The sequence below is a fragment of the Vombatus ursinus genome, unplaced genomic scaffold (genome assembly GCF_900497805.2).
Source record: "Vombatus ursinus unplaced genomic scaffold, bare-nosed wombat genome assembly UNPS02000749.1, whole genome shotgun sequence".
Classification (NCBI taxonomy): domain Eukaryota; kingdom Metazoa; phylum Chordata; class Mammalia; order Diprotodontia; family Vombatidae; genus Vombatus; species Vombatus ursinus.
Window position 1 is genome coordinate 13,650,232 of NW_020940527.1, and position 25,771 is coordinate 13,676,002.

At 39.9% G+C, this 25,771-nt stretch overlaps 1 protein-coding gene across 1 annotated transcript in view; it reads right to left on the reverse strand.

The window, feature by feature from the left end:
- Positions 1-25,771, reverse strand: part of LOC114039638 (rap1 GTPase-GDP dissociation stimulator 1-like) — a 75,145-nt gene that overhangs the window by 32,283 nt on the left and 17,091 nt on the right. Inside the window, exon 2 of the mRNA XM_027857511.1 lies at positions 15,978-16,094. Coding sequence (XP_027713312.1) covers positions 15,978-16,094 — 117 coding nt within the window. The remainder of the gene's footprint in view (positions 1-15,977; positions 16,095-25,771) is intronic.

Here is a 25,771-nt window from a genome sequence, read left to right on the forward strand (position 1 = left end):
CTTTCTTTCTTTCTTTCTTTCTTTCTTTCTTTCTTTCTTTCTTTCTTTCTTTCTTTCTTTCTTTCTTTCTTTCTTTCTTTCTTTCTTTCTTTCCTTCTTTCTTATATTGGACCTGCAATTTCTTTGCCGTGGTGAACTTCCAGTGAGGGGGCTCTACTGATGTAGATTGACAACTGCTTGGCAATTTATGGTCTTAGAAAATGCAAGAGATACCAAGAGGTTAAGTGACTTGGCCAGGATCAGTGTGAGTCAGAGGTGGGACTTGAAACTTTGTGTTCCTGACACAGAGACTGCCTTTCTATTTATATTATACCAGGCTATATTTCATAGAGAGAGTGTATTGTTGTTTAGTAATTTCAGTTGTGTCTGACTCTTTGTGGTCCCATTTGGGGTTTGCTTGGCAAAGATACTGGAGTGGTTTGCCATTTCCTTCTTCAGCTCATTTTACAGATGAGGAAACTGAGGCAAACACAGTTAAGTGACTTGCCCAAGGTTACATAGCTAGTAAGTGCCTGAGGCTTGATTTGAATTCAAGAAGATTAGTCTTCCTGATTCCAAGCCCAGTGCTCTCCTCATTGCACCATCTAGCACTTAAATAAATGCTTGAATTGAACTAGGAATTTTTGTATCACAGCCAATACCACAAAGCATGGTTGGGGTAAGTGGCAGGAAGGTCTCCTTCAAATGAGTTGGTAAGTGGCAAGACACTGTCCTTTGGAGAAATGAGGCAGAGACCCTGGAACACTAGGTGTACCACTGAAAGAGAAGCTTCCTAATGGAGGAGAAGAGAGGGGAGAAAGGAGGGTAGCTGAAGATCTCACTGAATTGTGCTTTATATTTTAGTAGATTCCTATTTTAATTAATTAGCATTCTTGCTAACTAGGTGGCAAGCTCTTTTGTGTCAATGCTGCTGAAGGATTGCAAGTGGCATCAGTGCTGTTTAATTTTGGTGCCATCTAAAGTCAGTGTCCTGGGACAAAGCTCCCATTGTCCTATCCTGGTTATGGCCCTATCAGGAAGACCAAAACTATGACAAATTCTGTACAAAAGAGAGAAGCACTTCTGATTTCTTGCTTTTGTTCCTTCTGTAATGGGGGATGGGCAGTTTAGGACACCTTGAGTTGATTTAGCTGAGTGAAGCTCCCTTGCCTGAGTTACCCATCTGGATCCACCAGCCAAGCAAGCATCAGGGCACCCCAGGAACCCCTATCAGCTGCTTCATATTCAGGTGAAGAGAAAGTAATATCAACAATCTGAGCCTTTAGTGCCCTGAGCTAACCAAGTCTTGAGGAAATGTTATGGGACCTTAAAAAAAGCTAGTCTAATCTGCATAGGAGGAGGAGTTAGGACATTGCTTCAACCATACCATCTTACATTGGTATCATGGTGTTAATTAATTAAATAAGGTGGGGGGGGGATTCAGAGCAGCATCATGTCCCATTTTATGGCCACAAAATATTTTACATATATTATTTCATTTTATCCTTACAGCAGTCCTGTGAAATAGCCAGGGCAGGTATCATCCTCATTTTATAGGTGGGGAAACTGAGGCTCAGAATGGCTAGGTGGCTTGCCCAAGAACATGATAGTTTGTGGGTTGGCAAAGCTAAAACTTGAACCTGAGTCTTCCTATTCTGTCCAGTGTTTTTTCCGTGACTAAAACTGTCTCTCCCAATTAGAAACCCCTTGAAACAGCATCTTAAACTTCCTTTCTAATCACAATGACATTTGGAAAGGGCTGGACAACCAGTGGATAGGTAGCCTATGAATCTGTGTTGAGTTGAATGAATGAAGTGTTTATTAAGTGCCAAGCATATTGCTAAATGATGGGGGTACAAATACAAAAGATAGTCCCTACCCTCAAGGAGCTTACATTCTGAAAAGGACAGACTGCTCATAGAGGCGAGTGGTGTCCAGGAAAGCATACTGTGTTTTAGGAAGACACAAGGATGAAATCGAGCCAAGGGGGAAGCTGATTGAAATGCCCTTTATAGCAGTAATGGTAGTATTGAATAGAAGATTGACATGACAAGCCCTCAGTCCTTTTGTAATTCAACAAGAACACAGATGAAATTTCTTCCTTCACTCATGCCTGGAACATTCTTTTCCCTCTGCTGATCTAAATATTGCCTTTTCAATATTTCTACTACTGATGCAGAATTGGAAGCCTGGAGGATTCATGTGCACTCTTATAGCTTGGTTCATCAATCACCTGACTGCATTTGGAGGTGAAACTACCTTCACAGCTGCAGTCCATAAGGCCTTAAGCTTCAGGGTTGGTTCTAGTTTCAGGATGGCTTGAAAAGCCTTTCAGCTGAGCCTAGAGAAGACCTAGTCACTTCCCAGCAGGGATGATAAAGATCAGCAGATGGGTCTCACCAATTACTGGTTTACATTTTCAGGTTTTGAGTCATCTCAGTTCTGTGAGGTTTTATAGTACCCAGAGTGAACTGTAGTTCTAGTGGAAATGTCTAGTATATTTGCAAGATGCATAGATTACTTGCTTTATGGGGGACCTATATCTTCTAGTCTGTTTTATGTGCCCTACTTGGGGTTATGCTTGGTTGTTGGTTCAGAACTAGGTTGTCTATTACCTGTGTACTGGTCTATGTGGATTGTTGGGTGTGTGTGTGTGCGCACACGTGCGTGCTCGTGTGCTTGTGTTAGCCAAGCAACCAGCTGTTCACTGGTCTGTGATGAGAATTCACAAACTCTTGTCTGAAACAGCAATCTGAAATTTCACCTTTACTTAAGGATACGTAGGAACAGAGGCAGCACAGAGTGTAATTAAGAGCTGACCTTGGATGCCTTGGGTTCTAGTCTTGCCTTTGATACCTACTGGACAGATGACTGCAGGCAAATCATTTAATCTTTTGGTGCTCAAAATGCTTAACCACAGTGTCTGGCATATAGTACGCACTTGATAAATGTTTATTTCCTTCCTCTCCTTCCTCCCTGGCAATGCTCAAAGAAGATAAAGCAGCAGAATGGTTGCCAATCAGCACTGGTAGAGAATTTCCTAATCAGTGAGCTCCCTATATCAAGGAAATCAAAGGTTCAGACCTCTTGTCACCTTCCTCCCACTTACTCAAAAACAGAAAGAAAGAAAGAAAAAAAGAAAAAGGTGAGAATGGAAAAGGTGAACTACCTGAATGTGAGCCTCCTGCAAGGTCCATTTTGTGTGGTAGATAGAGTGCTCTACTTGAAATCAGGATGACCTAGGATCAAATCGTACCCGTATAGTCTGCTCACCCTTTCTGTATCTATTTATTTGCTCATAAAATAGGTCATGGGGCAGCTAGATGGCTAAGTGAATAGAACGCTGGGCCTGGAGTCAGGAAGACCTGAGTTCAAATGTGACCTCAGACACTTACTAGCCGTATGATCCTGGGCAAGTCACTTAATCATGTTTGCCTTAGTTTTCTCATCTGTAAAATGAGCTGGAGAAGGAAATGGCAAAGCATTCCAGTATCTCTACCAAGAAAATCCCAAATGGGGTTATGAAGAGTCAGACATGACTGAACAACCACAACAACATATTTATAGCACTTAACTTAGAGAGATTGTAGTAAGGCACAAATTCATGTAAAGTAGTTTGGAAACTTTGAAGCCATCCGTTAGTCAACAAGAATTTATTAGGCCTTTCTATGTGCAAGACCCTGTGCTAAACCTGGGGATATGAAGAAAGTTAAAGAAAAAAAAGAGTAGTCCTGGCCCTCAAACATCTTGTATTTTAATGGAGGAGCCAACATCTAACTAACAAGATACAGACAAGCTTTATACAAAACAGACAGAAGGTAATCTGAGAGCGGAAGGGGCTAGTAGCTAGGGGACCGGGAAAGACCTCCTGCAGAAGATGGGATTTGATCCATGTCTTTAAGGAAGATGTAGAAACTAAGAGGTAGAAGGAAGACAAGAGCTTCTGGGCAAGGATCAGTTGGACATCTATAGCAAGGTCATGGTGATGGGAAATGGAATGTCATGTTCAAGAAACAGAGAATAGGCCACTGTAGCTGGACAGCCAAGTACATGGAGGCAAGTAAAGTGTAAGGAGGCTGCAAAGGTAGGAATGGGCCAGGGTATGAAGGCGGACAGAGCCTTAAATGCCAAATAGAGGAGTTTAGATTTGATCCTGGAGGTCATAAAGAGCTCCTAGAAACCAATGAGTTGGGAGGATAGTGACATAGTCATACCTATACTCTAGAAAAATTATGTTGGCAACTTAGCAGAGGATGGATTGGAGTGGACAGAGACAGTTGGAAGACCAAGAGACCGACAGAAGAGCATTGTAATAGTCTACCCAAGAGAAGAGGTGATGGCAGCTTAAATCCCTTCTGGTGGCTGTGTGTATATGGGAAAGGGGATGTATATAAGATATATCATGAAGTTGACAAGATTTGGCAGCAGATTGAATATTTGAGGTAAGTGTAAGGATTCAAAAATGACTTTGAAATTGTGGGGATGGGTGACTGGGAGGATTGGTTGTGCCCTCCACAGTAACAGAAAAGTTGGGAGGAAGAAAATGTTTGGCAGGAAAGATACTGAGTTATGTTTTGGGCATATTCAGTTTGACACGCTTGAGTCAGTTGATGATTTGTGACTGTAAGCTCAGGAAAGAGACTAGGGTTAGATATATATGCCTGGGAATCATCTGCATAGAGATGATCATTGAACTCATGGAAGCTGATGAGACCTTCAAGTAAGGCAGTGTAGAGAGAAAAGAGAAGAGGATCTAGGAGATACCCTTGGGGACACTCCCAGTTAGTGGGTGTGACATGAATGAAGAAGCAGCAAAGGAGACAGAGATGGAGTAGTCAGCCAGGTAGAAGGAGAACCTAGAGAGAGCAGTGTCATGAAAACCTAGAGAGAAGAGAGCATGTGGGAGGAGAAGGTAACCCACAGTGTCAAATGCTGCAGAGATGTCAAAAAGGAAGAGGACTGAAGAAAAGACATGAGATTGCACAATTAAGAAAATAACTTTGGAAAGGGAAATTTCAGTTGTATGATGTGTTTGGAATCCAGATTGCAGACTTTTGAAGTGAATTACAGGTGAGGAAGTAGAAGCATGGCTCAATTATTAATAATAATAAATATCAGTAATATTTTCTCTGTGAAACCTTTCCTCACTACTGGGTGCTGGTTTTGGAGTAGAAGACTACAGTTCAAATACAATCTCTGCTACTTGTGTGGCCTTCAGTCACTTAACTTCAATGGGCCTTGGTTTCGTCATGTCTAAAATGAGTTTAGACAAGACTCTTCTAGCTCTAAATCTTCTATATGGTTCTGTCATTTAAGACACTCCAGCCTATCTGGAGCTTCTGCTGTACTTTGTTGTTTGTAATAATCATTTGGTCCTTGTCATATAGCATACCTTGCTACTTCTCTTGGATATTGTTTTATAACTTTTGTCATGTAAATCTTGTGTTCTCCTTATTTCTATTGTAAGCTCCCAGAGAGGTGTCTTACACCTCTTCTTATCCTTTAGTATTTAGCTCAGTGCCTTGAAAATCACAGATTTTCAGTATTTCATTTTTGAATTTTGATATTGAATATCAAAATGCAAGATATTTATCAAAGGACTTAATGGGAATTCTATTCCATGTGAAAATAAAGCAGTACTGTACTCAGACTGATGATATGAAAGAAATTTGACTGGGCCTCGGATCTAGCTCTAGGCATGTCTCTAAAGAAAAATACAATAGTCACCCCCTAACCTCCACAGGGTGGAGTATGCAGTACGCTTTTTTTATATAGTGCTCTTTCCTGACCTCAGAGTTAATAATGCATTTTGAACATCATTGATATTTAATGCTAGCAGAGAGCTGAGATAATTTAGTCCACACCAGTTTCTCTACCATTTTGCAAATGAGGAAACTAAGCCCTAGAGAAGTAGGTGACTTGTTCAAGGTTACAAAAACTTAGTGCAAACCCAGTAGTGAACTTGGGTCTTCTAATTCCTAGTCTTTTAGTCCTCTTTACTATGCAATTTTCCTATTTATCGAGACATATTCAAATACCCAGACTGCCTAGGCTTTTATTAACCACCTTATAGCATTCTAAAAAGTATACTCCCTGACCATTTAAGGAAGTGAAATAGAGCTTAAAGATCATTGATTCCAACCCACTTATTTAATGAAGGTCCAGGGCATATGGGGGCAGCTATGTGGAACAGTAGATAGAGTACTGGGCTTGGAATGAGGAAAATCTGAGTTCAAATCTGGCCTCAAACATTTACTAGATGTGTGACTCTGGGCAAGTCAATTTATCCTGTTTGCCTCAGTTTCCTTATCTGTAAAATGAGCTGGAGAGGGAAATTGCAAACCACTCTAGTATCTTTGCCAAGAAAACCCTGATTGAGGTCATGAAGAGTCGGACACAACTGAAACCATTCAACAACAACCAGGGAATATAAATGACTTGTCCAAGGTTATGAAGCTAGGTGGTAGAAGACCTAGTTTTGTAACACAGGTCTACTAGTAGTGACTGGTCCAGAGCTTTTCCTTTGGTAGCTGGTGGTGCAGTCAAGAAGGTGATGTGCTTGGAGTCAGAAAGGCCTGAGTTCAAATGCAGCCTCAGATACATACCACCTGTGTTTCTCTGGGCAAGTCACTTGACCTGTAAGAGCCTCAACTGCAAAATGCGGACAATACTAGCACCTGTTTCCTTGGAGTTGCTGAGAGCATAAAATGAATTACAAAACAAGCACTTTGTAAGCCTTAAAGTACTATATAAATGCATATTATTCTCATTTGTATTATTATTTTCTGCTATAATATGCTGACTGCTATGGAGTTTCATTTTCTATACTTTCCACATATGGAAAGACAAAGTAAGTCAAAATTTAGATAGATCCCCTTCCTCAATAGCCTGATTCTACCAGGGAGCTTGTGATTGTGAAACTGTGTTAAGACAGTGAGACCAAACACGGAGAGAGGAAGAATGAGGAGCGCTTTCTAAGACTGTCTCCAATGAACCAGCGATTTGAGAAGTGCTACTTGTAGAGGCCCATGAAAAGGAATTTTGAAAATGCCTCGAAGCAGTCGGCCTCCATATCCACATTGAGAAGGACAAATGAAATGTGGCAGGAGGAGAAAGTTTGGAAAATATGATTAGTGGTTTTATTTAAAGGCCTGTCAGACACTTCAGGGTTTCACAAAGGAATTTTGGTACAACCTTCAAGTGGAGGACCATTTCTATGGCAACCACTTCCTGCCCCTTGTTTTGGAAGAAAAGAAGATACAACTATCACCTCAAAGAGCTGACAGGTAAAATAGCCCACTGTTTCCACTGAAAAAAACACTGGCAGAGTTGTAATTAGCACCAAGTAATTAGTCCTCAGACAAGACCTCTTTCTGCAGGCTCTTCAAAGACATCTGGGCATCTGTTTCCTCTAATCAGAACCAGGAATTCCAGTCTAGCATATGCTATTGACTCACTGGGTGACCCTGGACAAGACATTTAACTTCTCAGGGTCTCAGTTTCCTCATCCGTAAAATGAGTTCTGACATTCTATGGATTTGTGATTCCCTTTCCAAACTAAGGAAAAGTTTCAGGGCCAGAGGGCCCAGGAGAATCATATGGATAGGTCTGGTAAATCTTTGAAGATGGAGTCTTTGCTGACCAACTTTGGATACCAAGATGAAAAATTATTATTACATAATATTGTTTGTTATTTATATCATCATTAATTGACACATATAATAAGTAATATTTATAAGGTACTTTATGGTTTGCAAAGCACTTTATAAATATTACTTCATTTTATCCTTACCACAACCCTGAGAGTGGTAGGCGCTATTACTGGTGCCAGTATTGTCTGGAGGCAGGCTACCTCTTTGGAGCCATATCACATACTGATGGGTTGGAAGGCAGGGGACACTGTTACTGCCTAGATCCCCTAAAGGCACTGCTTGTTTTTATTTTTATTCTTTAATTACTCTATGAACTGAAAGGATATATCCTATTTAAACATAGTAGTTTCAATACTGTGCTGCTTGTCTATGTCTCTTTCAAGTTCCTTTTGCTTTCTTCTGTATATTTTCAAGTGATTTATTGGCCCTTGCCTTTCTTTTCTTAGACTATAGCTATGTTAATATCTTCTCTGTCTCTCAATATTTAAGAAAATGGTTTACGTCTAAATGATATCTTCATTGCCATGAATATTAGCAGATAATTTAGCTCAAGATCTTCCATTTAAAGAATTATTTGAGGACCTGAGCCAAAACTATTATCTTTCTTTGGTCGCCTCTTCCCCACAGCCCATCATGCCTCAAAACCATGGTTTCTATTTGCTTTTACATTCTACATTTCCTTTTCAACAACTTCAGGACTCTTTTGAATGATCCTTTAAAAAAAAGTCTCATCAACATGTGTTCCCAAGCATTCCACCATTGGTGGCTCCATTCAGTAGCTACCAGAATTAATTTTATCTTTAAGACTTTTTCAGAGTTCTGTTCAGCAACCATTTTTTCCACAAATCCACAGAGAAGTACAAACTATTAGATCCGCATAAAATCAGCACGAAATTGGATCCTCTCAAACCTGAGTTTCATCAAATCTAAATAATATATACCCATAGACCCTCAAAGGAGGCCAAACTAACATGAAATCAATATGTGAAAATCACTGTTGCAATTTTGCTTCCAAAGGAGGATGGAGGTAGTATAAGCACAGATTTAAATACTCTTTCAGAAAGGACACCAAGTATTCCTCTTGAGAATTACACATTTGGAATGAGAGAACATTTATAACAGTCATCTCAAGCAGTTTTTAAGCACTTCTACTCCCACCCAGGTTTATTCCTAAGATTTATTCTCATTTTTTATGGAAAATTTTTAACCTTAACCCAGTAGCTTAATTACCATTTAGGTGAACCTGTATCTTGGACAGTACCCCTTTATAGCTCACTGAAAGGAGGAGTTCCTGAAAGCCTCATTGGAAGTTACTTGTCAGGATAATAAACATTTTATATTTTGTTTTTCAAATGAGTGGCAAACAGAATTCTCTCCTCCACACCTCAAGACTCTTGGGATTAGCTCTCTCTTGCTACAAATTATCAACCTGGTCCTTTCTATGTGAGAGTGTTTTTTTTTAGCCCAATGTGTTTCTTCAAGTGGTGTGACCTTATGCTGTAGAAAACAAGCCCAGTTTGATGCCTCATTTCGAGTACCTCACTGGGAGCTGGAAGGACCATCAAGGGCTCCTTTTCAGAAGCAATGTGACCTTTGGCAGATCACTTAACCTTCTCTAGGCCTCCATTTCCTCATTTATCAAATGAAAGGATTGGGCTACATGCCAACAAGACCCTTTTCCAGTTCTTACATTCCCCATGAGCCTGACAATTTTCAGGCTGCATCAATTTGACTAGTCCCCACTCAGCTCCCTTGGGATGCTCAAGTGGCATCCACCAAATAGAGACCTCATAGGTTCTTGATTTAAACCCACCCTCCTTACCTCAGGGTCATTATTTTCCATTCTCTGCATCTAGATGTGTATGGGGCCCTACTTCTGGGAAACACTAAATCCCTGAGGGTGGCGGGTAGGAATGCTTGGATTCAGCTTCATTGTGATGTAATATGTTCTTGGTATACAGTTTTGGTTGATTTGTATCCCCAACAGCTATTGGATTGTCTCAGCATGGTATAGTGGAAGGAACAATGGATTTGGAGTCCAAAGATGTGGGTTTAAATCCCATCTCTACCTGAGTGACCTTGGAAAAGTCAATCACACTCTCTGAGCCTCAGTTTCCTCAATTATAATGTAGGGAACAGTAGGACTAGTTGATCTCCAAGACCTTTTCTAGCTCAAAATTCTATGACCATACAATGATTAATTCTCTGGGCTTTGTGTTGTGCTGTGTGTCACAGCAGTCATCAGCTCTAAATGATCAGCATGGACTTCATTAGAGAAGAGTTAGAGGAAAAACACAGGAATTTTTTACTCAGAGGACTTAATAAAACAAATAGCATTTTAGTCTTTTCATTCTACCTAGCTCTGGACTACCTAGCTACAGACCTCCTTTTGGGTGGTGATAGCTCACAAATGCTAATCAACTATGGAAGAAGCTAGAATGAATTCAGTAAATGGGTTCCTTGGGGTTGAAGAGATATTGTTTCCTTGGTGTTGGGGCTATGAGATGAAAGGATCCTACTTGCCCTTACTATCTCATTGTTAGAGAGAATTGAAATAATGTGTATGAAGAGGTGGTGGTGGGGAGACTCCTGGTGTGGGAACTTCCATCAACACAGATTGCAACTCATCTATTGATTAGCACATAAGTCAGAGGCACTGAGGTACCAAGAGGATAAATGCCTTTTCCAGGGTCACATAGCTAGTAAATGTCAGAGGTGGGATTTAAACTCAGGTCTTTTTAATCTAAATCTAACATTAGGACAGGTTGCCTCTCAATGTATATAATCACACTTTGAAAAGCTGTGAGTATTATACAAATACATTATTATAATAAAGAGCCAAGGTGTTTGTCTACTTTGGAAAACAACCTCAAGGATTTCATTTTCACTGCCTTCAGCATTCTCTGAATGCTTTCTCTCCTCTCATTCATGCCCTAGGCTAAGAGAGCGTGGTCTATTTTGCTGGGGTCAGATATCTGCAGTATTTTCTTTGCCAACATGCTAAGGCATACCAACCTGATCTGGAGGTGGTAGGGGAATGGATTGTAGAAAAGAAGGGATGCAAAGAATGGAAATCACAAGATTTCCTCCCCCTCACCCCAACTGGGATCCTTCATTGTAGTGGAAAGACAAGAGGGAAGAGAAGCAGACAGAGAGAATTCTGGTAAGCTGATGGACAAAAGTCTGACGGAGAAAGACAGAGAGGCATGTCACCCCTCTTATTTAAAGGGACCATTCTCTAGTCTAGGCTAAGGCTGTTTGCTGGTCAACTGTATACATTATTCATTTTCCCCATACACAACTAAATCGACTTTAATGGAATATAAGTTCCTTAAAGACAGGGACTTAAAAAAATCTGTGTCCATAGTGCTTGACATATAAAAAGTGCTTAATAAATACTTCTTGTTTGAAATGCTGACTACAGCATGGGGAGGTGGTACACTCTTGTAATCCCAGCTACTGAACAGCTGAGTCAGGTGGATATCTTGGGCTCTGGAGTTCTGAGCTGCAGTAGGCTAAGCCAATTAGAGGTGGTACAGTGGGTAGAATGCAGGGTCTAGAGTCTATAAGACTTGAGTTCAAATCTGACCTCAGTTACTTACTAGCTGTGTGATCCTGCGTGATCACTTAAGCTCTGTCTGCCCTCATTTCCTCAACTGGAAAATAGAGATAATAACAGCACCCAACTGCTAGGATTACTATGAGGATCATTGGGGTAATATTTATAAAGCACTTAACAAGTACTTAATACATAGTAGGTACTTAATCTGTTGCTTTTCTTCTAATTGGGTGTCTCCCGTGGCAGGGGTGGGGATAGGGGGAAATGATATAATATGAGGTTGTTAGGAAGGGACAAACTGACCAAAACTTCCTTACTGATTAGAATGGGATGAGGTCCATAAGTAGTACCTGCACTTTCAGCCTCCATGAGAACAGGAGAGCTAGTCTTTTAAAAGAAGAAATCTTGACCCTCTGAAGCCTGAGAGCTTGTATTATTCTGTATCTTTGAGGGTTACCCTTCTTTGTCCTAATAATAGCTTATACTCATATAGTGCTTTAAGATTGGAAAGTACTTTAGATATATTTGGTCCTCACAGCGTGGTAGGTCCTAGTATTCTTCCCATTGTATACATGGGGAAAATGTGGCTTAAAGAAGTCATAACTTGTTTAGGGCCAAATAATTCGTAATTATATGAGGCTGAATTTGGACCCAGGTCTCCTTGACCCTAAGTCTAGCATTTTACCTGATTGGTTGTGCTGCTTTTCTCCTACTATCTATAAGACAGATTAAAAAAATAAGTTCATTTTCAGATTCTGTAATAATGAAATAATTTTTTGAGAAAACTCTACATTTGCCTTTGGATAATCAGAGTATTGAAAATCTTATGGGACTTGTTTCTTTATCCATCTTTTCCCCAGTTGAGGTAGATTCTGTTATTGTCACTGGTCTTTTGTCTATGCCTTTCAACTAAAAATTAAAAAGAACAAAGAGCACGTACACACAAACCCGTCACTCAACCCTTGAGCCAGACTGAAATGAAGGAATGAGCTTGTCAATTTCCTTTGCTACCAGATACTTCTCTCCTGTGTTTCTGGGTGGAAATGTTGAATTCAGATGGACCAGTCAATGCTTTTCCTATATGACAAAGTCAGGGAAATGGTGACTGAATTTATTTTGAATTCTGCTCTATGACAATGCAGAATGAGAATAAAAGAGAGAACTTTGTGGAGCTTTTTTTCCTAAGCACTTGAAGTAAATGCACAAAAACAAAGTAGGGATAAATGGAGTTTCCATCATACCCATTACAAAAGGAAAGAGGCTTTCTGAGATAATGTGCCAGACATGTATTAACAATGCCCCAAACTCCCTGGATTAAAACCATCCAGGTAGCATGTCTGTGTTGTGTCCAGCAGGGATTTTTCTAAATGTGTGTCTGAAAACCTTGGGCATCACATACAAAGAATGTCAATCTAGAACCACAGAGTCATAGAAATTCAGAGTGGGAAAGGACTTTAGAGGTTACTTAATTTAACCCCCTCATTTTGTACCTGAGGAAAGAAGGGCCCAGAGAGGTGGAATGACCTGCTCACAGTCACATAAGGTTATTGGTTTGCGCTACAATAAAATGACTATGTGTACTTGTGTATGAGTATGTGAAGAACAAAGGAAAAGTGATGGCGTTGAGAGGACTTCATTTGGGGAGGAGGGCAATAGTGGCTGGAGGTATGAGGATGGGATTCCAGCAATAGACAAGGACATTTTAGCTGAGTTTGGAAAGAAGTAAGAGATTCTACATAAGGTGAGGAGGGAGTGCATTCTGGGCATGGGAGACAACCTATGCAAAGGCATGGAGAAGAGAGAATGAATGTTGTGTGTGGCCAATAGCTAGCAAACCAGTTTAACCTGCATGAAGATGAGTGATGTGATATAACTCTGGGAAAGAAGACTAGAATCAGACTAAGAAAGACTTTAAAAGCCAAACGCAAGGTTTTTTTTTTCCATGTCCTAGGAAAAAAGGTGGAGAAGGGAATAAGCACCTATATAGCACTTACTGTGTGCTAGGCACTGTACTAAATGCTTTCCTTCCTGCCTGCCTGCTTTCCTGCCTTCCTTCCTTCCTTTTTTTCCCCAACAAATATTATCTCGTTTGATTCTTACAACAATCCTTCAAAGTAGGTGCTATTATTACCCCCATTTTAAAGTTGAAGAAACTGAGGCAAACAGAAGTCAAGTGATTTGCCCATGGTTACACAGCTAGTAAATGTGTGAGACTGGATTTGAAATCAGATCTTTCTACTTTAGGCCCAGCACTCTATCTACTGGGACACTAGCTGCCTTTGGTCTTAGAGCAAGGATTCTTCGTTGGGAGCATGTAGAATTCCAGGGGGTACATGGATAGATTTTGTGTGTGCCTGTGTGTGTCTGTGTCTGTGTGTCTGTGTCTGTGTTCTGTGTGTCTGTGTGTATGAACTTGGATGAGAAAAAGTTACATATTTATTTTCACTAACCTCTCATGGAAATTTAGCATTTTCCTCAATTTTGAATAAAAAAGACCCTTAATATTCTGAGAAGAGTTCTATTGGCTTTCTGAGAAGGGTTTTCCATAAACAATCAAAGGAGTTCATTATAGAGAAAAGGTTAAGAATCAGTGTACTAGAGGAAAAAAAGAATCATTGGAAGTTCTTGAGCAGATAAGTGACTTGGTTAGACATATACTTGAGGAATATTACTTTAGTAGTTGTGTAGATGATAGACTGGAGAGAAGAGAGAACAGGGTCTAGAAAATTGAGGAGAAGACTATTGCAACAGGACGTGTGAGAAGTGATAAGGTCTTGAACTATTAGCATAGGGACCTGTAAGTGGAGAGCTGGGTATGGGTGTGAGACAAATTGTGAAGGTAGAAGCAATATGTCTCAGTAACTGATTGGATTTGAAGGAAAGGGAAGAATCCAGGATGATTCTGAGGTGGTGGACATCACAGATGACCAAAAGGACTGTGTTGCTCCCAACAGATAAATGAAAAGTCCATTGGTTGAATTAAGAAAAAGTCAATTGCATACATATAGGATTGGAGAGGTGTGACTAGTTAAAAGTCTAACATGAAAATGATCTGGGGTTTTAGTTGATTGTAAGCTCAACATCAATCAGTAGTGAGACAAAACATAAAAAATATAGTTTTATGTTTCATGAAAAGAGGCAAAATATTAAGAACAAGTTTTGCTCTCCTCTGGCTAGGTTAACCCACATCTGGAATATTAGTGTGCTGTTCCTTTAAGAAGGACACAGACATGACAAAACAGGAAAAATATTAATGTTGGAGAAGATGTGGGAAAATTGGTACACTAATGCATTGTTGGTGGAGTTGTGAACTAATCCGACCATTCTGGAAAGCAATTTAGAACTATGCCCAAAGGCCTATAAAACTATGGATGTTCTTTGATTCAGCAATACCACTTCTAGGTCTGTATCCCAAACAGATCATAAAAATGGGAAAAGGATTCACATGAAGAAAAATATATATAGAAGCCCTTTTTGTGGTGGCAAAGAATTGGAAATTGAGGGGACGCCCATCAATTGGGAAATGGCTTAACAAGTTGTGGTATACAAATGTAATGGAATACTGTTGTTCTATAAGAAATGATGAGTAGGTGAATTTCAGAAAAACCTGGAAAGACTTACATAAACTGATGCTAAGTGAAGTGAGCAGAAGCAGGAGAACATTCACTGTATGCAGTAACAGCAACATTGTGTGATGACCAATTTTGATAGACTTAGCTCTTCTCAGAAATAAAATCATCTAAGACAATTCCAAAAGACTTATGATGGAAAATGCTACCCACATCCAGAGAAAGAACTATGGAGTCTGAATGAAGATGGAAGCATATAATTTGCTCTTTTTTTGTCTGTTTTTTTTTCTTTCTTATGATTTTTCCCTTTGGTTCTGATTATTCTTTACAACATGACTAACGTGGAGATACGTTTAATATGATTGTACATTTATAGCCTATATTAGATTATTACATGCTGTCTTGGGGAGGGGGAGGGGAAAATTTAGAACTCAAAATCTTATAAAAGTGAATATTGAGAGCTAAAATAAATAAATTAATTTTAAAAAGGAAATAGACAAACTGGAGAACATCTAGAAGGTGGTGACCAGCATTGTGAAGGAGCCCATGATCCTGCCTAGGAGTACTAGTTGTTGAGATGTTTAGCCTGAAAAAGATAAGACACAATGGGAGCACGTGATAGCTCTTTCAATTTTGGAAGGGCTGTCTCATGAAAAAGGGATTATAGTTGTTCAGTCTAGCAGTGCTCCTAGCAATGGGTGGAAGTTAGGTAGGTGTAGGAACACTGTAAGGAAACATCTTTCTAATATTTAAAACTTTCCAAAAGTAAAATGGGCTGCCTTGGGAGATGGCTTCCTATGACTGGAAATCATCCAGGAGAGGTTGAATAGCACTTTGAGAGGCCATTCCCATTCAGGCACAGGTAGATTAGAGAGTCCCTGAGGTCTCTTATGGGGCAGCTAAGTGGTGCAATGGTTAGAGCTTGGAGCCTGGAGTGAGGAAGACTCATACTCCTGAGTTCAAATCTAGCCTCAAACACTTAACTAGCTGTGTGACCCTAGGCAAGTCACTTAACCCTGTTTGCCTCAGTTTCCTCATCTCTCAAATGAGGTAGAGAAGAAAATGACAAACCATTCCAGTATCTTTGCCAAAAAAACCCCAAATCAGGTCACAAAGAGTCAGACACAACTGAACAACAAAGGCTATTTGGTAAAACAAGGAGCTCCCTCCTGGCTCCAAGATTCCCAAAATTCTGTCAATTTGGGAATTATACTTAACGGTCTCCAGTCACGGCTTGCAGCACCATGTCTAGGCTTTTGAGGATTTCCTCTTCAACTTCGACTTGATCTTTGTTTCCAAAAAGTTTGAGACCCTCCAGGTGTTGGCTAAGGGAATCTGGTTCAAAAATGAGAAAAAGTCAATGCAAGTGTTCCAGAGGAGGCCTCCCCTGAGCTTTTCACTAGGGCCAGGCCATGACACAATTGTGAAGTTGGCAGCATTTCTTCACCTTCCCACACCCTTTTTCCTTCTCCCATTTCCCCCAATTGTTTTATCAGTTTTCTGTACTGCTTTTAGACTTCCTAGACCTTATGAGTCAATACCACTATAGTGTGAATTAATTCAATATTAAACAGAACCAAAAGAAGAAGGACACACAGCAATGAAGGGCAGAATTGCTGGTACCATGTAATCCAGCATAGGCAAATATATTGAGGTCACAGATATAGTTCTGGAACTCTTTAAATGATGTTGTGTAAGTGAATGCCTACTCGGTATATATACGTAAGATTAAATCCTACTCTTAGATTTATAATATTTAGACATAGAAAGGACTCAATATATAACCGAACCTATCTCTTTCATTTTACAGAAGAACAAACAGGAGAGAATTTGAAATAGAGAGTTTGAAGGCCCAGAGAATTTGTAGCAGTGTTCCCAAGGTCACACAGTTAGTTAGTAGAAGAAACAGAATTTGAACTTGGGTCCTTTAATACCTAGGGGCACCTAAGTGGCACAATGGATAGAGTGCTGGGCCTGGAGTCAGGAAGACCTGTGTATCTGGCCTCAGGCACTGACTAACCATTTGGCCCTGGGCAAGTCACTTAACCCTGTTTGCCTCAGTTTCCTCATCTGTAAAACGAGCTGGAGAAGGGAATGGCAAACCACTCCAGTATCTTTGCTAAGAAAATCCCAAATGAGATCATGAAGAGTCAGACATGACTGAAAAGTGACTGAACCACACCAACCTTTATTGCCAAACTCCATGCTAAGATACAACAAAGGAAGCTCTAAGCCCCTTAGCATAGAATAAATCTAAAGAGTCAAGGTTTAGTACCACTAACTGGCTATGTGACCTTGGACAATTACTTCCTCTGTAGGCTGGTGTTTCCTCATCTTTTAAATGAAAAGCTTGCATGAAATGATCTATAAAGTGCTTTCTAGCTATGACAGCCTGTAAAATACACTGGAGGTGGGAGAAGCAAGAGGTGGGGTGAGCATCTGCAGTGAAAAAGCCCCTGAGAACAGGTCAGTCAGGGGTCAGTGAGACAGTGTTCCATTCTAGTCCCGATATCCTTAATGAGCCCGATTCATTATGACCTAGAAAATCACTTTACTCTTGTATCTCATCAGATTGTAACTGCATTAGAAGATTTTAAATTAAGTTTCTAAGGTTTGAAAGTGAGAAGGGGATGAAACCATTGCTCCACTTGGACGAGCTGCTTCTGTAAGTAGAGCATGGAGCCAACATCAGGCTGGTCAGGCAAAGGAATGGTACAATGGTAATTAACCATCCAGATGTGGGGGATTTATCCAGGGGCTGATCAGCAGAATTACACCATATGTGTAATGACACTTCTAGTCCTTGAAAGGACTCCATATGGTGAGAGTCCAGCCCATTATCAAATTACAACCCACACTCCCCAAGAAGGAGGAGGGAACCCTGGGGCCTAGACTGTAAATGCCATTGGAAGAGGGAGTGGGGGAAAAAAACCTGTGCTGTTAAAACCTGACTCTAATTCAAAATGTCAGACCATTCCCTATTTTTCCTGTCCACCTTTTCAACTTTCCTTAGTTAAAGCTTTACTATTTGGACTCATAACCTGGAATCCCTGTCTAAAATCAATCATTTAGCGAGCGTTTATTGAATGTGCAAAGCATTGTGGAGAACAGAGACTCCAGGGAAGCCAGCCATTCATTGGAGGGCACTGGGCTTCAGGGAAAAGGGCCTGTCAAAAAACACATTGTCCAGTCCTGCTTTTTCCCTAGTCCCTCTTCTTACCACCCTATCCATCATTTACATCCAGGTGAAATTCGATTGAAATGAAGGTTAAGGGCAAACTAAAATGGAAAAGAATGTATAAAGAAGTTAGGTAGCCTGCTTGCAGGGGCGGGGGGAGTAGGAAGCAGCACTTTCTTTCTCTGATTTGCCTTCATGATGGTAAGAAGTTCAGGTTGATTTCACACACGCATATGTGTGTGTATATATATATATACACACACACACATATATATACACACACACACACATTATATATAGTATGTGTATATACATACATATACATACATATGCATATACTTATATAAATAGATATATAAATTTCTTGTCTTCTTTGCACCAGCTATTAGAGAGACTTCCACTCTCCTCAATAGGGTGCCTCCTCAGTAATTGCCTTATTCATAGAAAGGTGATCCCTCTTAAGTTATGGGGCCCAAATTTGCTGTGCCATGGGGGTGATTCTTCATATAATGTGTGATTCTTGTCTTCAGGAAGTACAGTGTCCTGGAATGAAGACTGAGGCTGGAATTTGGAGACCTGGGTTCAAATATGGTCTCTAGTGCTAAATAGCTGTGTGTGACTATGGGCATGTGGGCAATCTGTTTGAACTTGGTCTTTCTTCATTTGTAAAATGGAGACATTAGCACTTGTTCAACATAATTCCTGAGGTTTCTGAGTTCCTTTCTTTTCAATGCTTTGTAACCTGTAAAGCCTTACAGAAATATGACTTCTCCTTGTTAGTGCAGTCTCACCTGGGGGGAAAAGTCATGCACATCTCAAAGATAATTAGCAACTCAAGGCAATATGTGTTAAGTGTCTAATTAGAAGTGAGGATTCTAGATGGTCAGAGGAGATCACTGAGAACTGGGAAAGGTAATAAGGCCTTCATGGAGAGGGTGAGGTGAGCTAGACTTTGAAGGCTATTAAAATTGGTGAATCCACATTTACACAACAGGGGATTTAAGACTGAATGGGGGAAATTGAACTATGAGTATTAAAATCTGTGGAATAGTTATGAGGGTCATTATACAATAATCTGATGTCCTGGGTCCACTATTAATAGGAAGAAATGCTTCAGGGAGGAGATGAAGCTGCACTGAGCCATTCCTACTCTTACTAGGTCCTTAACTTGCTGGCCAATGGAATGGTGTCAGGAGAGGACCTTATGGCCATGTTATGGCCAACACTTAACTGACCTGTATAAAGAACGAGCTCCTGACCTAAGCCTTATCAGTACTAAGGGGATAGGAGAGCTGTTGATCACTATCCCTTTTTCTTTGACACATGTTCCCGCTTCATTAAAACCTCAGAACACAGTGTTCTGATCAGAAGACTTGAGTATGAATCTACTTATGCTCCTTATGGCCTACATGACCTAAAGAACATCATATAACTTTTGGGGGTTTCAGTTTCCTCATTAACAAAATGAGGGATCTATTCTAGCTTGTGTCTCCTATGATCCTAGTGTCTTTTTTCATCCTTCCCCTCCACTTCCACTAAAGCTGTACAATAATAAGATTTCTCTTGGCATCTGGGAAAATTCTTGATTGGCCCAGTAGGATGTGGCTTGCTCTAAAGTTAACTTTTGACTTTAAGTTAATTCCAACGGCCAGAGTCTCCTAGGAATATGAAGGCTGCTGAAGGTTACCCTTCATTTCCATGTATAGCTCCTTCATGAATTTGATTATCTAGGAGAAGAGATTTTTGGGGAGAAGTGATCATTATCATTAAGTATTCAAAGGGAGAACTGTTACACTGAAGAGTGGTTAACCTTAAAGGGCAGAACTAGAAACAATAAGAGGGAGTTACAGATAGGCAGATTGTGGCTTGACAGAAGTAGTAGAGTAGTCCACAAATGAAATGGATTGCCCCAGGAGCTAATGAATTTCCTAAAATTGGAGATCTTTGACCACTTGTTAGGGATGTTATAGAGGGGACTCAGGCTTCAGGTGGGAGTTGAATCAGATGACTTCTGAAGTCCCTTCCAAACTCTCAGAGTATTGATTCTGTGATTAGAAGTTTCAGGACAGATAAAGCAAGTGGGTGGGGGAGATAATTTGGATGCCTTTTGGCTCTCCATTACACAAATGATCACATTACTCTGGGCTGATAAGACCTATATGTTCTTCAGCCCAGTTACTCATATATTCTCAGGAGATGAAGGTCATTCGACTCCAGGATCAATTTCATCTGGCCTTTTGGGAACTCAGCCTAGAAAGATGCTCTTTATTCTTGAGGTCAGAGTCTAGAACTGATGTAGCAACTTCAAGGAAACAATACTCAGATATAATCAGGCATATGGCTACATACCAATAACTTTCCCAACTCACAATTTCATTGTATCCTTGGCTGACTTCTATTAGCATACTACTCATAGGATTGGGTCTAAACTTCTCACTTTGACATTCAAAGTCCTTCACAGTCAGCACCACTTAACTTTTCCAGCTTCATTTCTTCTTCTCTATACAAATTATCTACCTAATCAGGTTGTAATACCTACTTCATCCTGGCCATACCATGAGCATTCCTGCCTTTGCCCCTTCACACATGTTATTCTTTGCCTGGAATGCCTATATTTAGAAATTTTGCCTACCTTTCTCAACACAGCTCAGGTCCTATTTGTCCCATGAAGTTTCATCTGACTATATCAAGTGGAAGCATTCTCTCTTTCTGAACTATAGTATTCCAAGGGGACATCAGAAGGATCTGAAGGGTTGATTGTGGCTAAATGAACCTTAGCCACTGGTGAGGCAGGAAATTTATTGGTGGTTTTAGCTCAGCAATGGGTAGCAGAAAGTCCTTTGAGAGGATAAGAATTCCCAGTAGGAGAAATTTCAGGTAATAGGGCATAGGAATTGAGGGAGCATCAATCCATCAATCAACAGGCAATTACTAAATACCCACTATGCAGCAGCTACTACATACAAACCCAAAATGAAATAGTCACTGTCATCAAGAAGCTTTTAATTTAGCTTTCAGAGAGAAACTTGGTTTCTTTGTTTAGGTGGAACAAATATGATTGGAATACAGTTTCTTGATTGGTTGTAGGAAGTCAAGTAGACTGATAAGTGAATAAAGCAGCCAATGCCAAGTCCAAGGATAAGGAGAAAAGACTGAAAGTGAAACTTGTCATACCCAATCATGGGTAGGTCATGATATTAACTAGAGAGTCCTTAAGGCACTGCATCACTTGGCCAAGATGGACTTCAGTATGATTTCTTAACTTTAACTATTTGTGTAATCACCTATACTCTCACATTCATTGAGCACTTAGCATACATTGCTTAATATTGTTACTTTCCTTTTTTTGTGTTTCCAATTAGGTTGTAGTCTGTATCTGGTCAGGGATCCTGTAATTATAATAATAATAACTGACATAGCACTTTATATGCATTATTTAATTTGGTCTTCACAATGCTTCTGTGAGATATACAGTTATCCCTTCCATATCATGGGGGTTAGAGGTGCGGCATACCTTTGATCTGGAAAATCCATGTAAAAAATTTTGACCATCCCTTTGTACCAGAGAAGTCTGAATTTTTTCTTTTTCTTTTTCTTTCATGGGGGTGTTTACAGTACCTTATTGTAAAATTTAGGTTGTTATTATATAATACCATACATATATTTTATGCATTTCTGAGTTTCTAAACTTTTTCTGTGTCATCTGCTGACCTTTGTGTGTCATCTGTAGCTTCCACAAAACTCTCAAAAAATTCCCATTTAATTTCTTATGCCTACCCTTGATATATTGAAACTGAGATGGGGAAAAAAATAACTGTATTGGACTGGTGTTATTATACCCATTTTACAGATGAGGAAACTGAGATTCATAATGCTTAAATAACTTGCCCAAAGTCACACAGTTTGAACTACAGAATGTTATATCTAGGTAATTATGTCCTGGAGAGATCATCTAGTACAATCTGCTCATTTTACTGAAAAAAGAATCTGAGCTTCAGAGAGATGAAGAATTTTACCCCAAAACAAACTGCAAGTGAGTGTGGAAGGTGACTTTATCTATTTTTCCAAATAGAAAAATACACACATGTATATGTATATACACACATATAAGTACATATGTATGTATGTGTACAGCACTGTTATTATTATTATACCCATTTTACAGCTGAGGAAACAGACTCATTGCTTAAATGACTTGAAATAGCTCTATGATAGTCATGTGATGAGACCTATCTAGGTAGGCTCCTAGTTTCTCCTTTTCATTTCCTCATGTCCTTTCTAATAAAAGTTCACCTTGCCACTTGTATACATACATACACATATGAATATATATACACACATATGAATATATGTGTATCTGTCTATATCTGATTCTTGCATTTCTTTTATTATACTTTGTGAAGATTAAATGAGGTAATATTTACAAAATGCTTAGCACAATTCTTAGCACATGGTAGGTGCTTAACAAATGCTTTTCCTCTCCTTTCCCCCACCCCCTTCCTCACCATCAGATAGTGATGATTCACAGTTTGTGGTTATTAAGATTCTGGCTTTGCTGGAATGAGATCAGAAGATAGGGATAGGCCTGGTGACTCTTAGATCCCAAGAACAACTTCTACAGTGGGGAAAATCTTGCAGTTCTATGAGGGAAAAAATAATCAAACAACTCTCAGACGAAAAACAGTGTCAGCTTAGTAGAAACAGGAATGAGGTTGACACTGCATAGTACCTTGGAGAGCACCAGATGATGTGGGACTCACAGTGTCAGAGGAATTCAACTTCTGTAATATTAAAGCTGTTGGTTACATGTCCCCCCGACTCTCTATATAGCCAACTGGGTATGTTGGTGGTATCCAGAGAAGAGACCCACTAGAAATGAAAGGGAATAAAGGCCTGGCAAGAATCCTTACTAAGTGTCTGATGTAATGGAAAAAGCACTGCATTGATAATTAGAAGATCCAGGTTTTAAATTGTGTTCTGTCATAGCCTTACTATATGATTCTGGACAAGTCATTTAACTTGCCTGAACTCTGGTTTTCTCCTCTATTAAATGAATACAATAATACCTGTCCTGTTTGCTTCATAGGTTTCTGTAAATCCCAAATGAGATAATGTATTTGATATTTCACAAAGACTTCAAGAGAGGCAGTGCAAGGTAGGGAATAGTGTGCTGGACTTGGAATCTATAATACCTGAGCTTGTGCCCTGCCTCAGAAACTTACTAGCTGTATAACTCTGGGCCACCTTTATGAGCTTCATTTTCCTTAACTATAAAATGGGGATCATGATAGAACTTAATCAGAGGGCTGATAACATATATAACATAGATTATATATGTAAAATGTCTTGCAAACCTTAAAGCATTTTAAAAAATACCATCTTTTATAAATATTGTTTTCATTATTGTATCATTCAAGGGACATTAATTATTATTGTAGCCTGGTTACCATCCAGCTGGCCAGAACTCTTGCTAGGCTTAGTCAAGGGCTGACACTGTATACATTTTTGAGGTAAAAAAGCTCTCTGCTCTTCTTTTTTCCCATGCATTTTAGAAACCATAGTATTTTCCTGCTGCTTTTTCTCCTGGAATTCAATCACAAAGAAAGGTAGTTAATAAGCTTTTTCCTATTAAGGGGGTAACAGCGTTCTCCCTTCCTAGGGATATTTCCTAGGGATATTTGTGTTTTGAAAGAGGAGCCTTGAGTGAATATTGCTCAAACCAAAGAGACAGCCCACAAATTATGAAATTTAGATATTGGCAAGGGAAATGTCTTTTGGTCACAGATCATTCCAATCATTTGCATGAAAGTGCTAGTTCTACTTGTCAGTAAGGTCAGCCCTGGTCCAGCCTCTATATGGGAGAGTCCCAAAATGGATTGCAAATACAGGAGTCACATTGAAAGAGTCCAGAAAAGCAGTTTTGTCATCTATGTTGGAGTCTGATGAGAGGCCAAAAAACACTGGGAAGTGCTTAGTTTAGAGCTGACCTGGGTCTCTTTTTATTCTGATGACAGGGTCCTTTTTTTTTATTATGAGATCAGGCAGAAAGTGATAATGAGCCCAGGGACTGTTCTTCTAATTCTCCCCTTGCCTTGTTTCTTATATCAGTGAAGATGGTGCTATTTCTATGTAATCCTTTTTGCTATGTGACCCAAGAGATCAATCTGCTCTTAGAGTAAGCACCACACAGTGCTTATTATTCCATGAATAAGATTCATGGAAGAGAATTTAAAGATTGTCCAAGTCCTTTATTTTACAGATGAGGAAACAGAGGCCTAGTGGACTGGAGGCAACACAGAGGTAGAATTGAGATTAGGACCCAGGTCTTCTACCTCCTAATCCAGTGCTCTTTCCACTATACCCCATATGAAGCATGGAGAAATAACATGGTTTTCACTCTAGGAAAAGTATTATTCTTTGCTTTTGCTATGAAGAATCCTGACATATTATAGGAGAATTGGGAGACTGAGAAATATACATGCAATTGCCGGTGAAATTTCCCTACAAACTGAAGTTGAAACTCACATCACATTTGTTCCATAATACGTCCTTTAAGAAGAGGTGATGAAATGGAAAACAAAACAAAACAAAACAAAAAACGAAATAAATCACTGGGTTTGACAGTCAATAGGCCAGCTTCAGACTTTACCTCTAACTAACTGTATCATCTTGGCCAAGTTGATTACCACCCCTAGGCTTCTGTTTTCTTCTCTTTAAGAAGGGGGAAGGTGTGGAGCAGCTAGGTGGTGCAGTGGATAGAGTACAGGCCCTGGATTCAGGAGGGCCTGAGTTCAAATCCGGCCTCAGACGCATAGCACTTACTTGCTGTGTGACCCTGGGCAAGTCACTGAACCCCATTGCCTAACCAAAAAAAAAAAAAAAAAAGGAGATGGAAGGTGGGCAGGAACTTGCTTCCTGATGATCTCCCACATTCTTCTATCTAATATTCTGTGAGTTCGGTGCTGTTAGTGTTTAGTGTCTATAAAGCACTTTCTTCCACTCTTTATGCCTGACTGTTACAAATATTCTTTGGTGCAGACATGGTTTAAAATAAGTCATAAACCTTGACTTTCCATTCAAACTGGGTGGGCTTCAGTGGAGGTTCTGTGCTCAGAGGTGGATGATAGGGAAACCACGGATAATATGAAGGACAAACCCCCATGTCCTCTGATTTATGAGAGGCTAGAAGGGTCTTTATCTAAGTCTATTGATTGAATCAGTTGAAATATCTCTTTGAGTCTAATGCTGAGACCCATCTAGGTAGCCTGCTTGTTCCCCTTTTTTTAATTTCATGTCCTTCCCAGTTAAAGCCTACCCTGCTGCTTTACCTGCTCTCCTCTGACTCAGTGGTCATCTCAGTGATGGGTCCTTACTCTACACTATCTATCCATATCCCATTTATTACCCTAGGTACTGAGCCTGGATACCTAAAGGCAGCCTTCCTTAAATTTTGGAGAGGCAGGAAATGAGTGGATTTGGCTCTCTGTCTTGGTCCATTGCCTACCCATATAGTTTCTGGGCCTGTGAGTGGCCTGAGGCTCCCTTCAAAGGGAGTGCTGTATGCCTGTACCATCTGTTGGTTGTCACTAGGCCTGGCATTGGCTCTTTGGAAATTGTGTACTGGCTATTCTGTCCAGCTAGAAAATGCTTGGGACAAACCTTGATCCAGCAGAGTTGCTATGCAAGGATGTAGATGTCTTAATGTTGGAGCTCAGGTTATTCCAATTCACCATGAGATTGGGCATCAGGATAAATGGCCTTACAGATGTCTGATCACAGACACCACATGCTGTAGGCTGCAAGGCTAACTTTAGAATGGGAAGTGAGACAGACT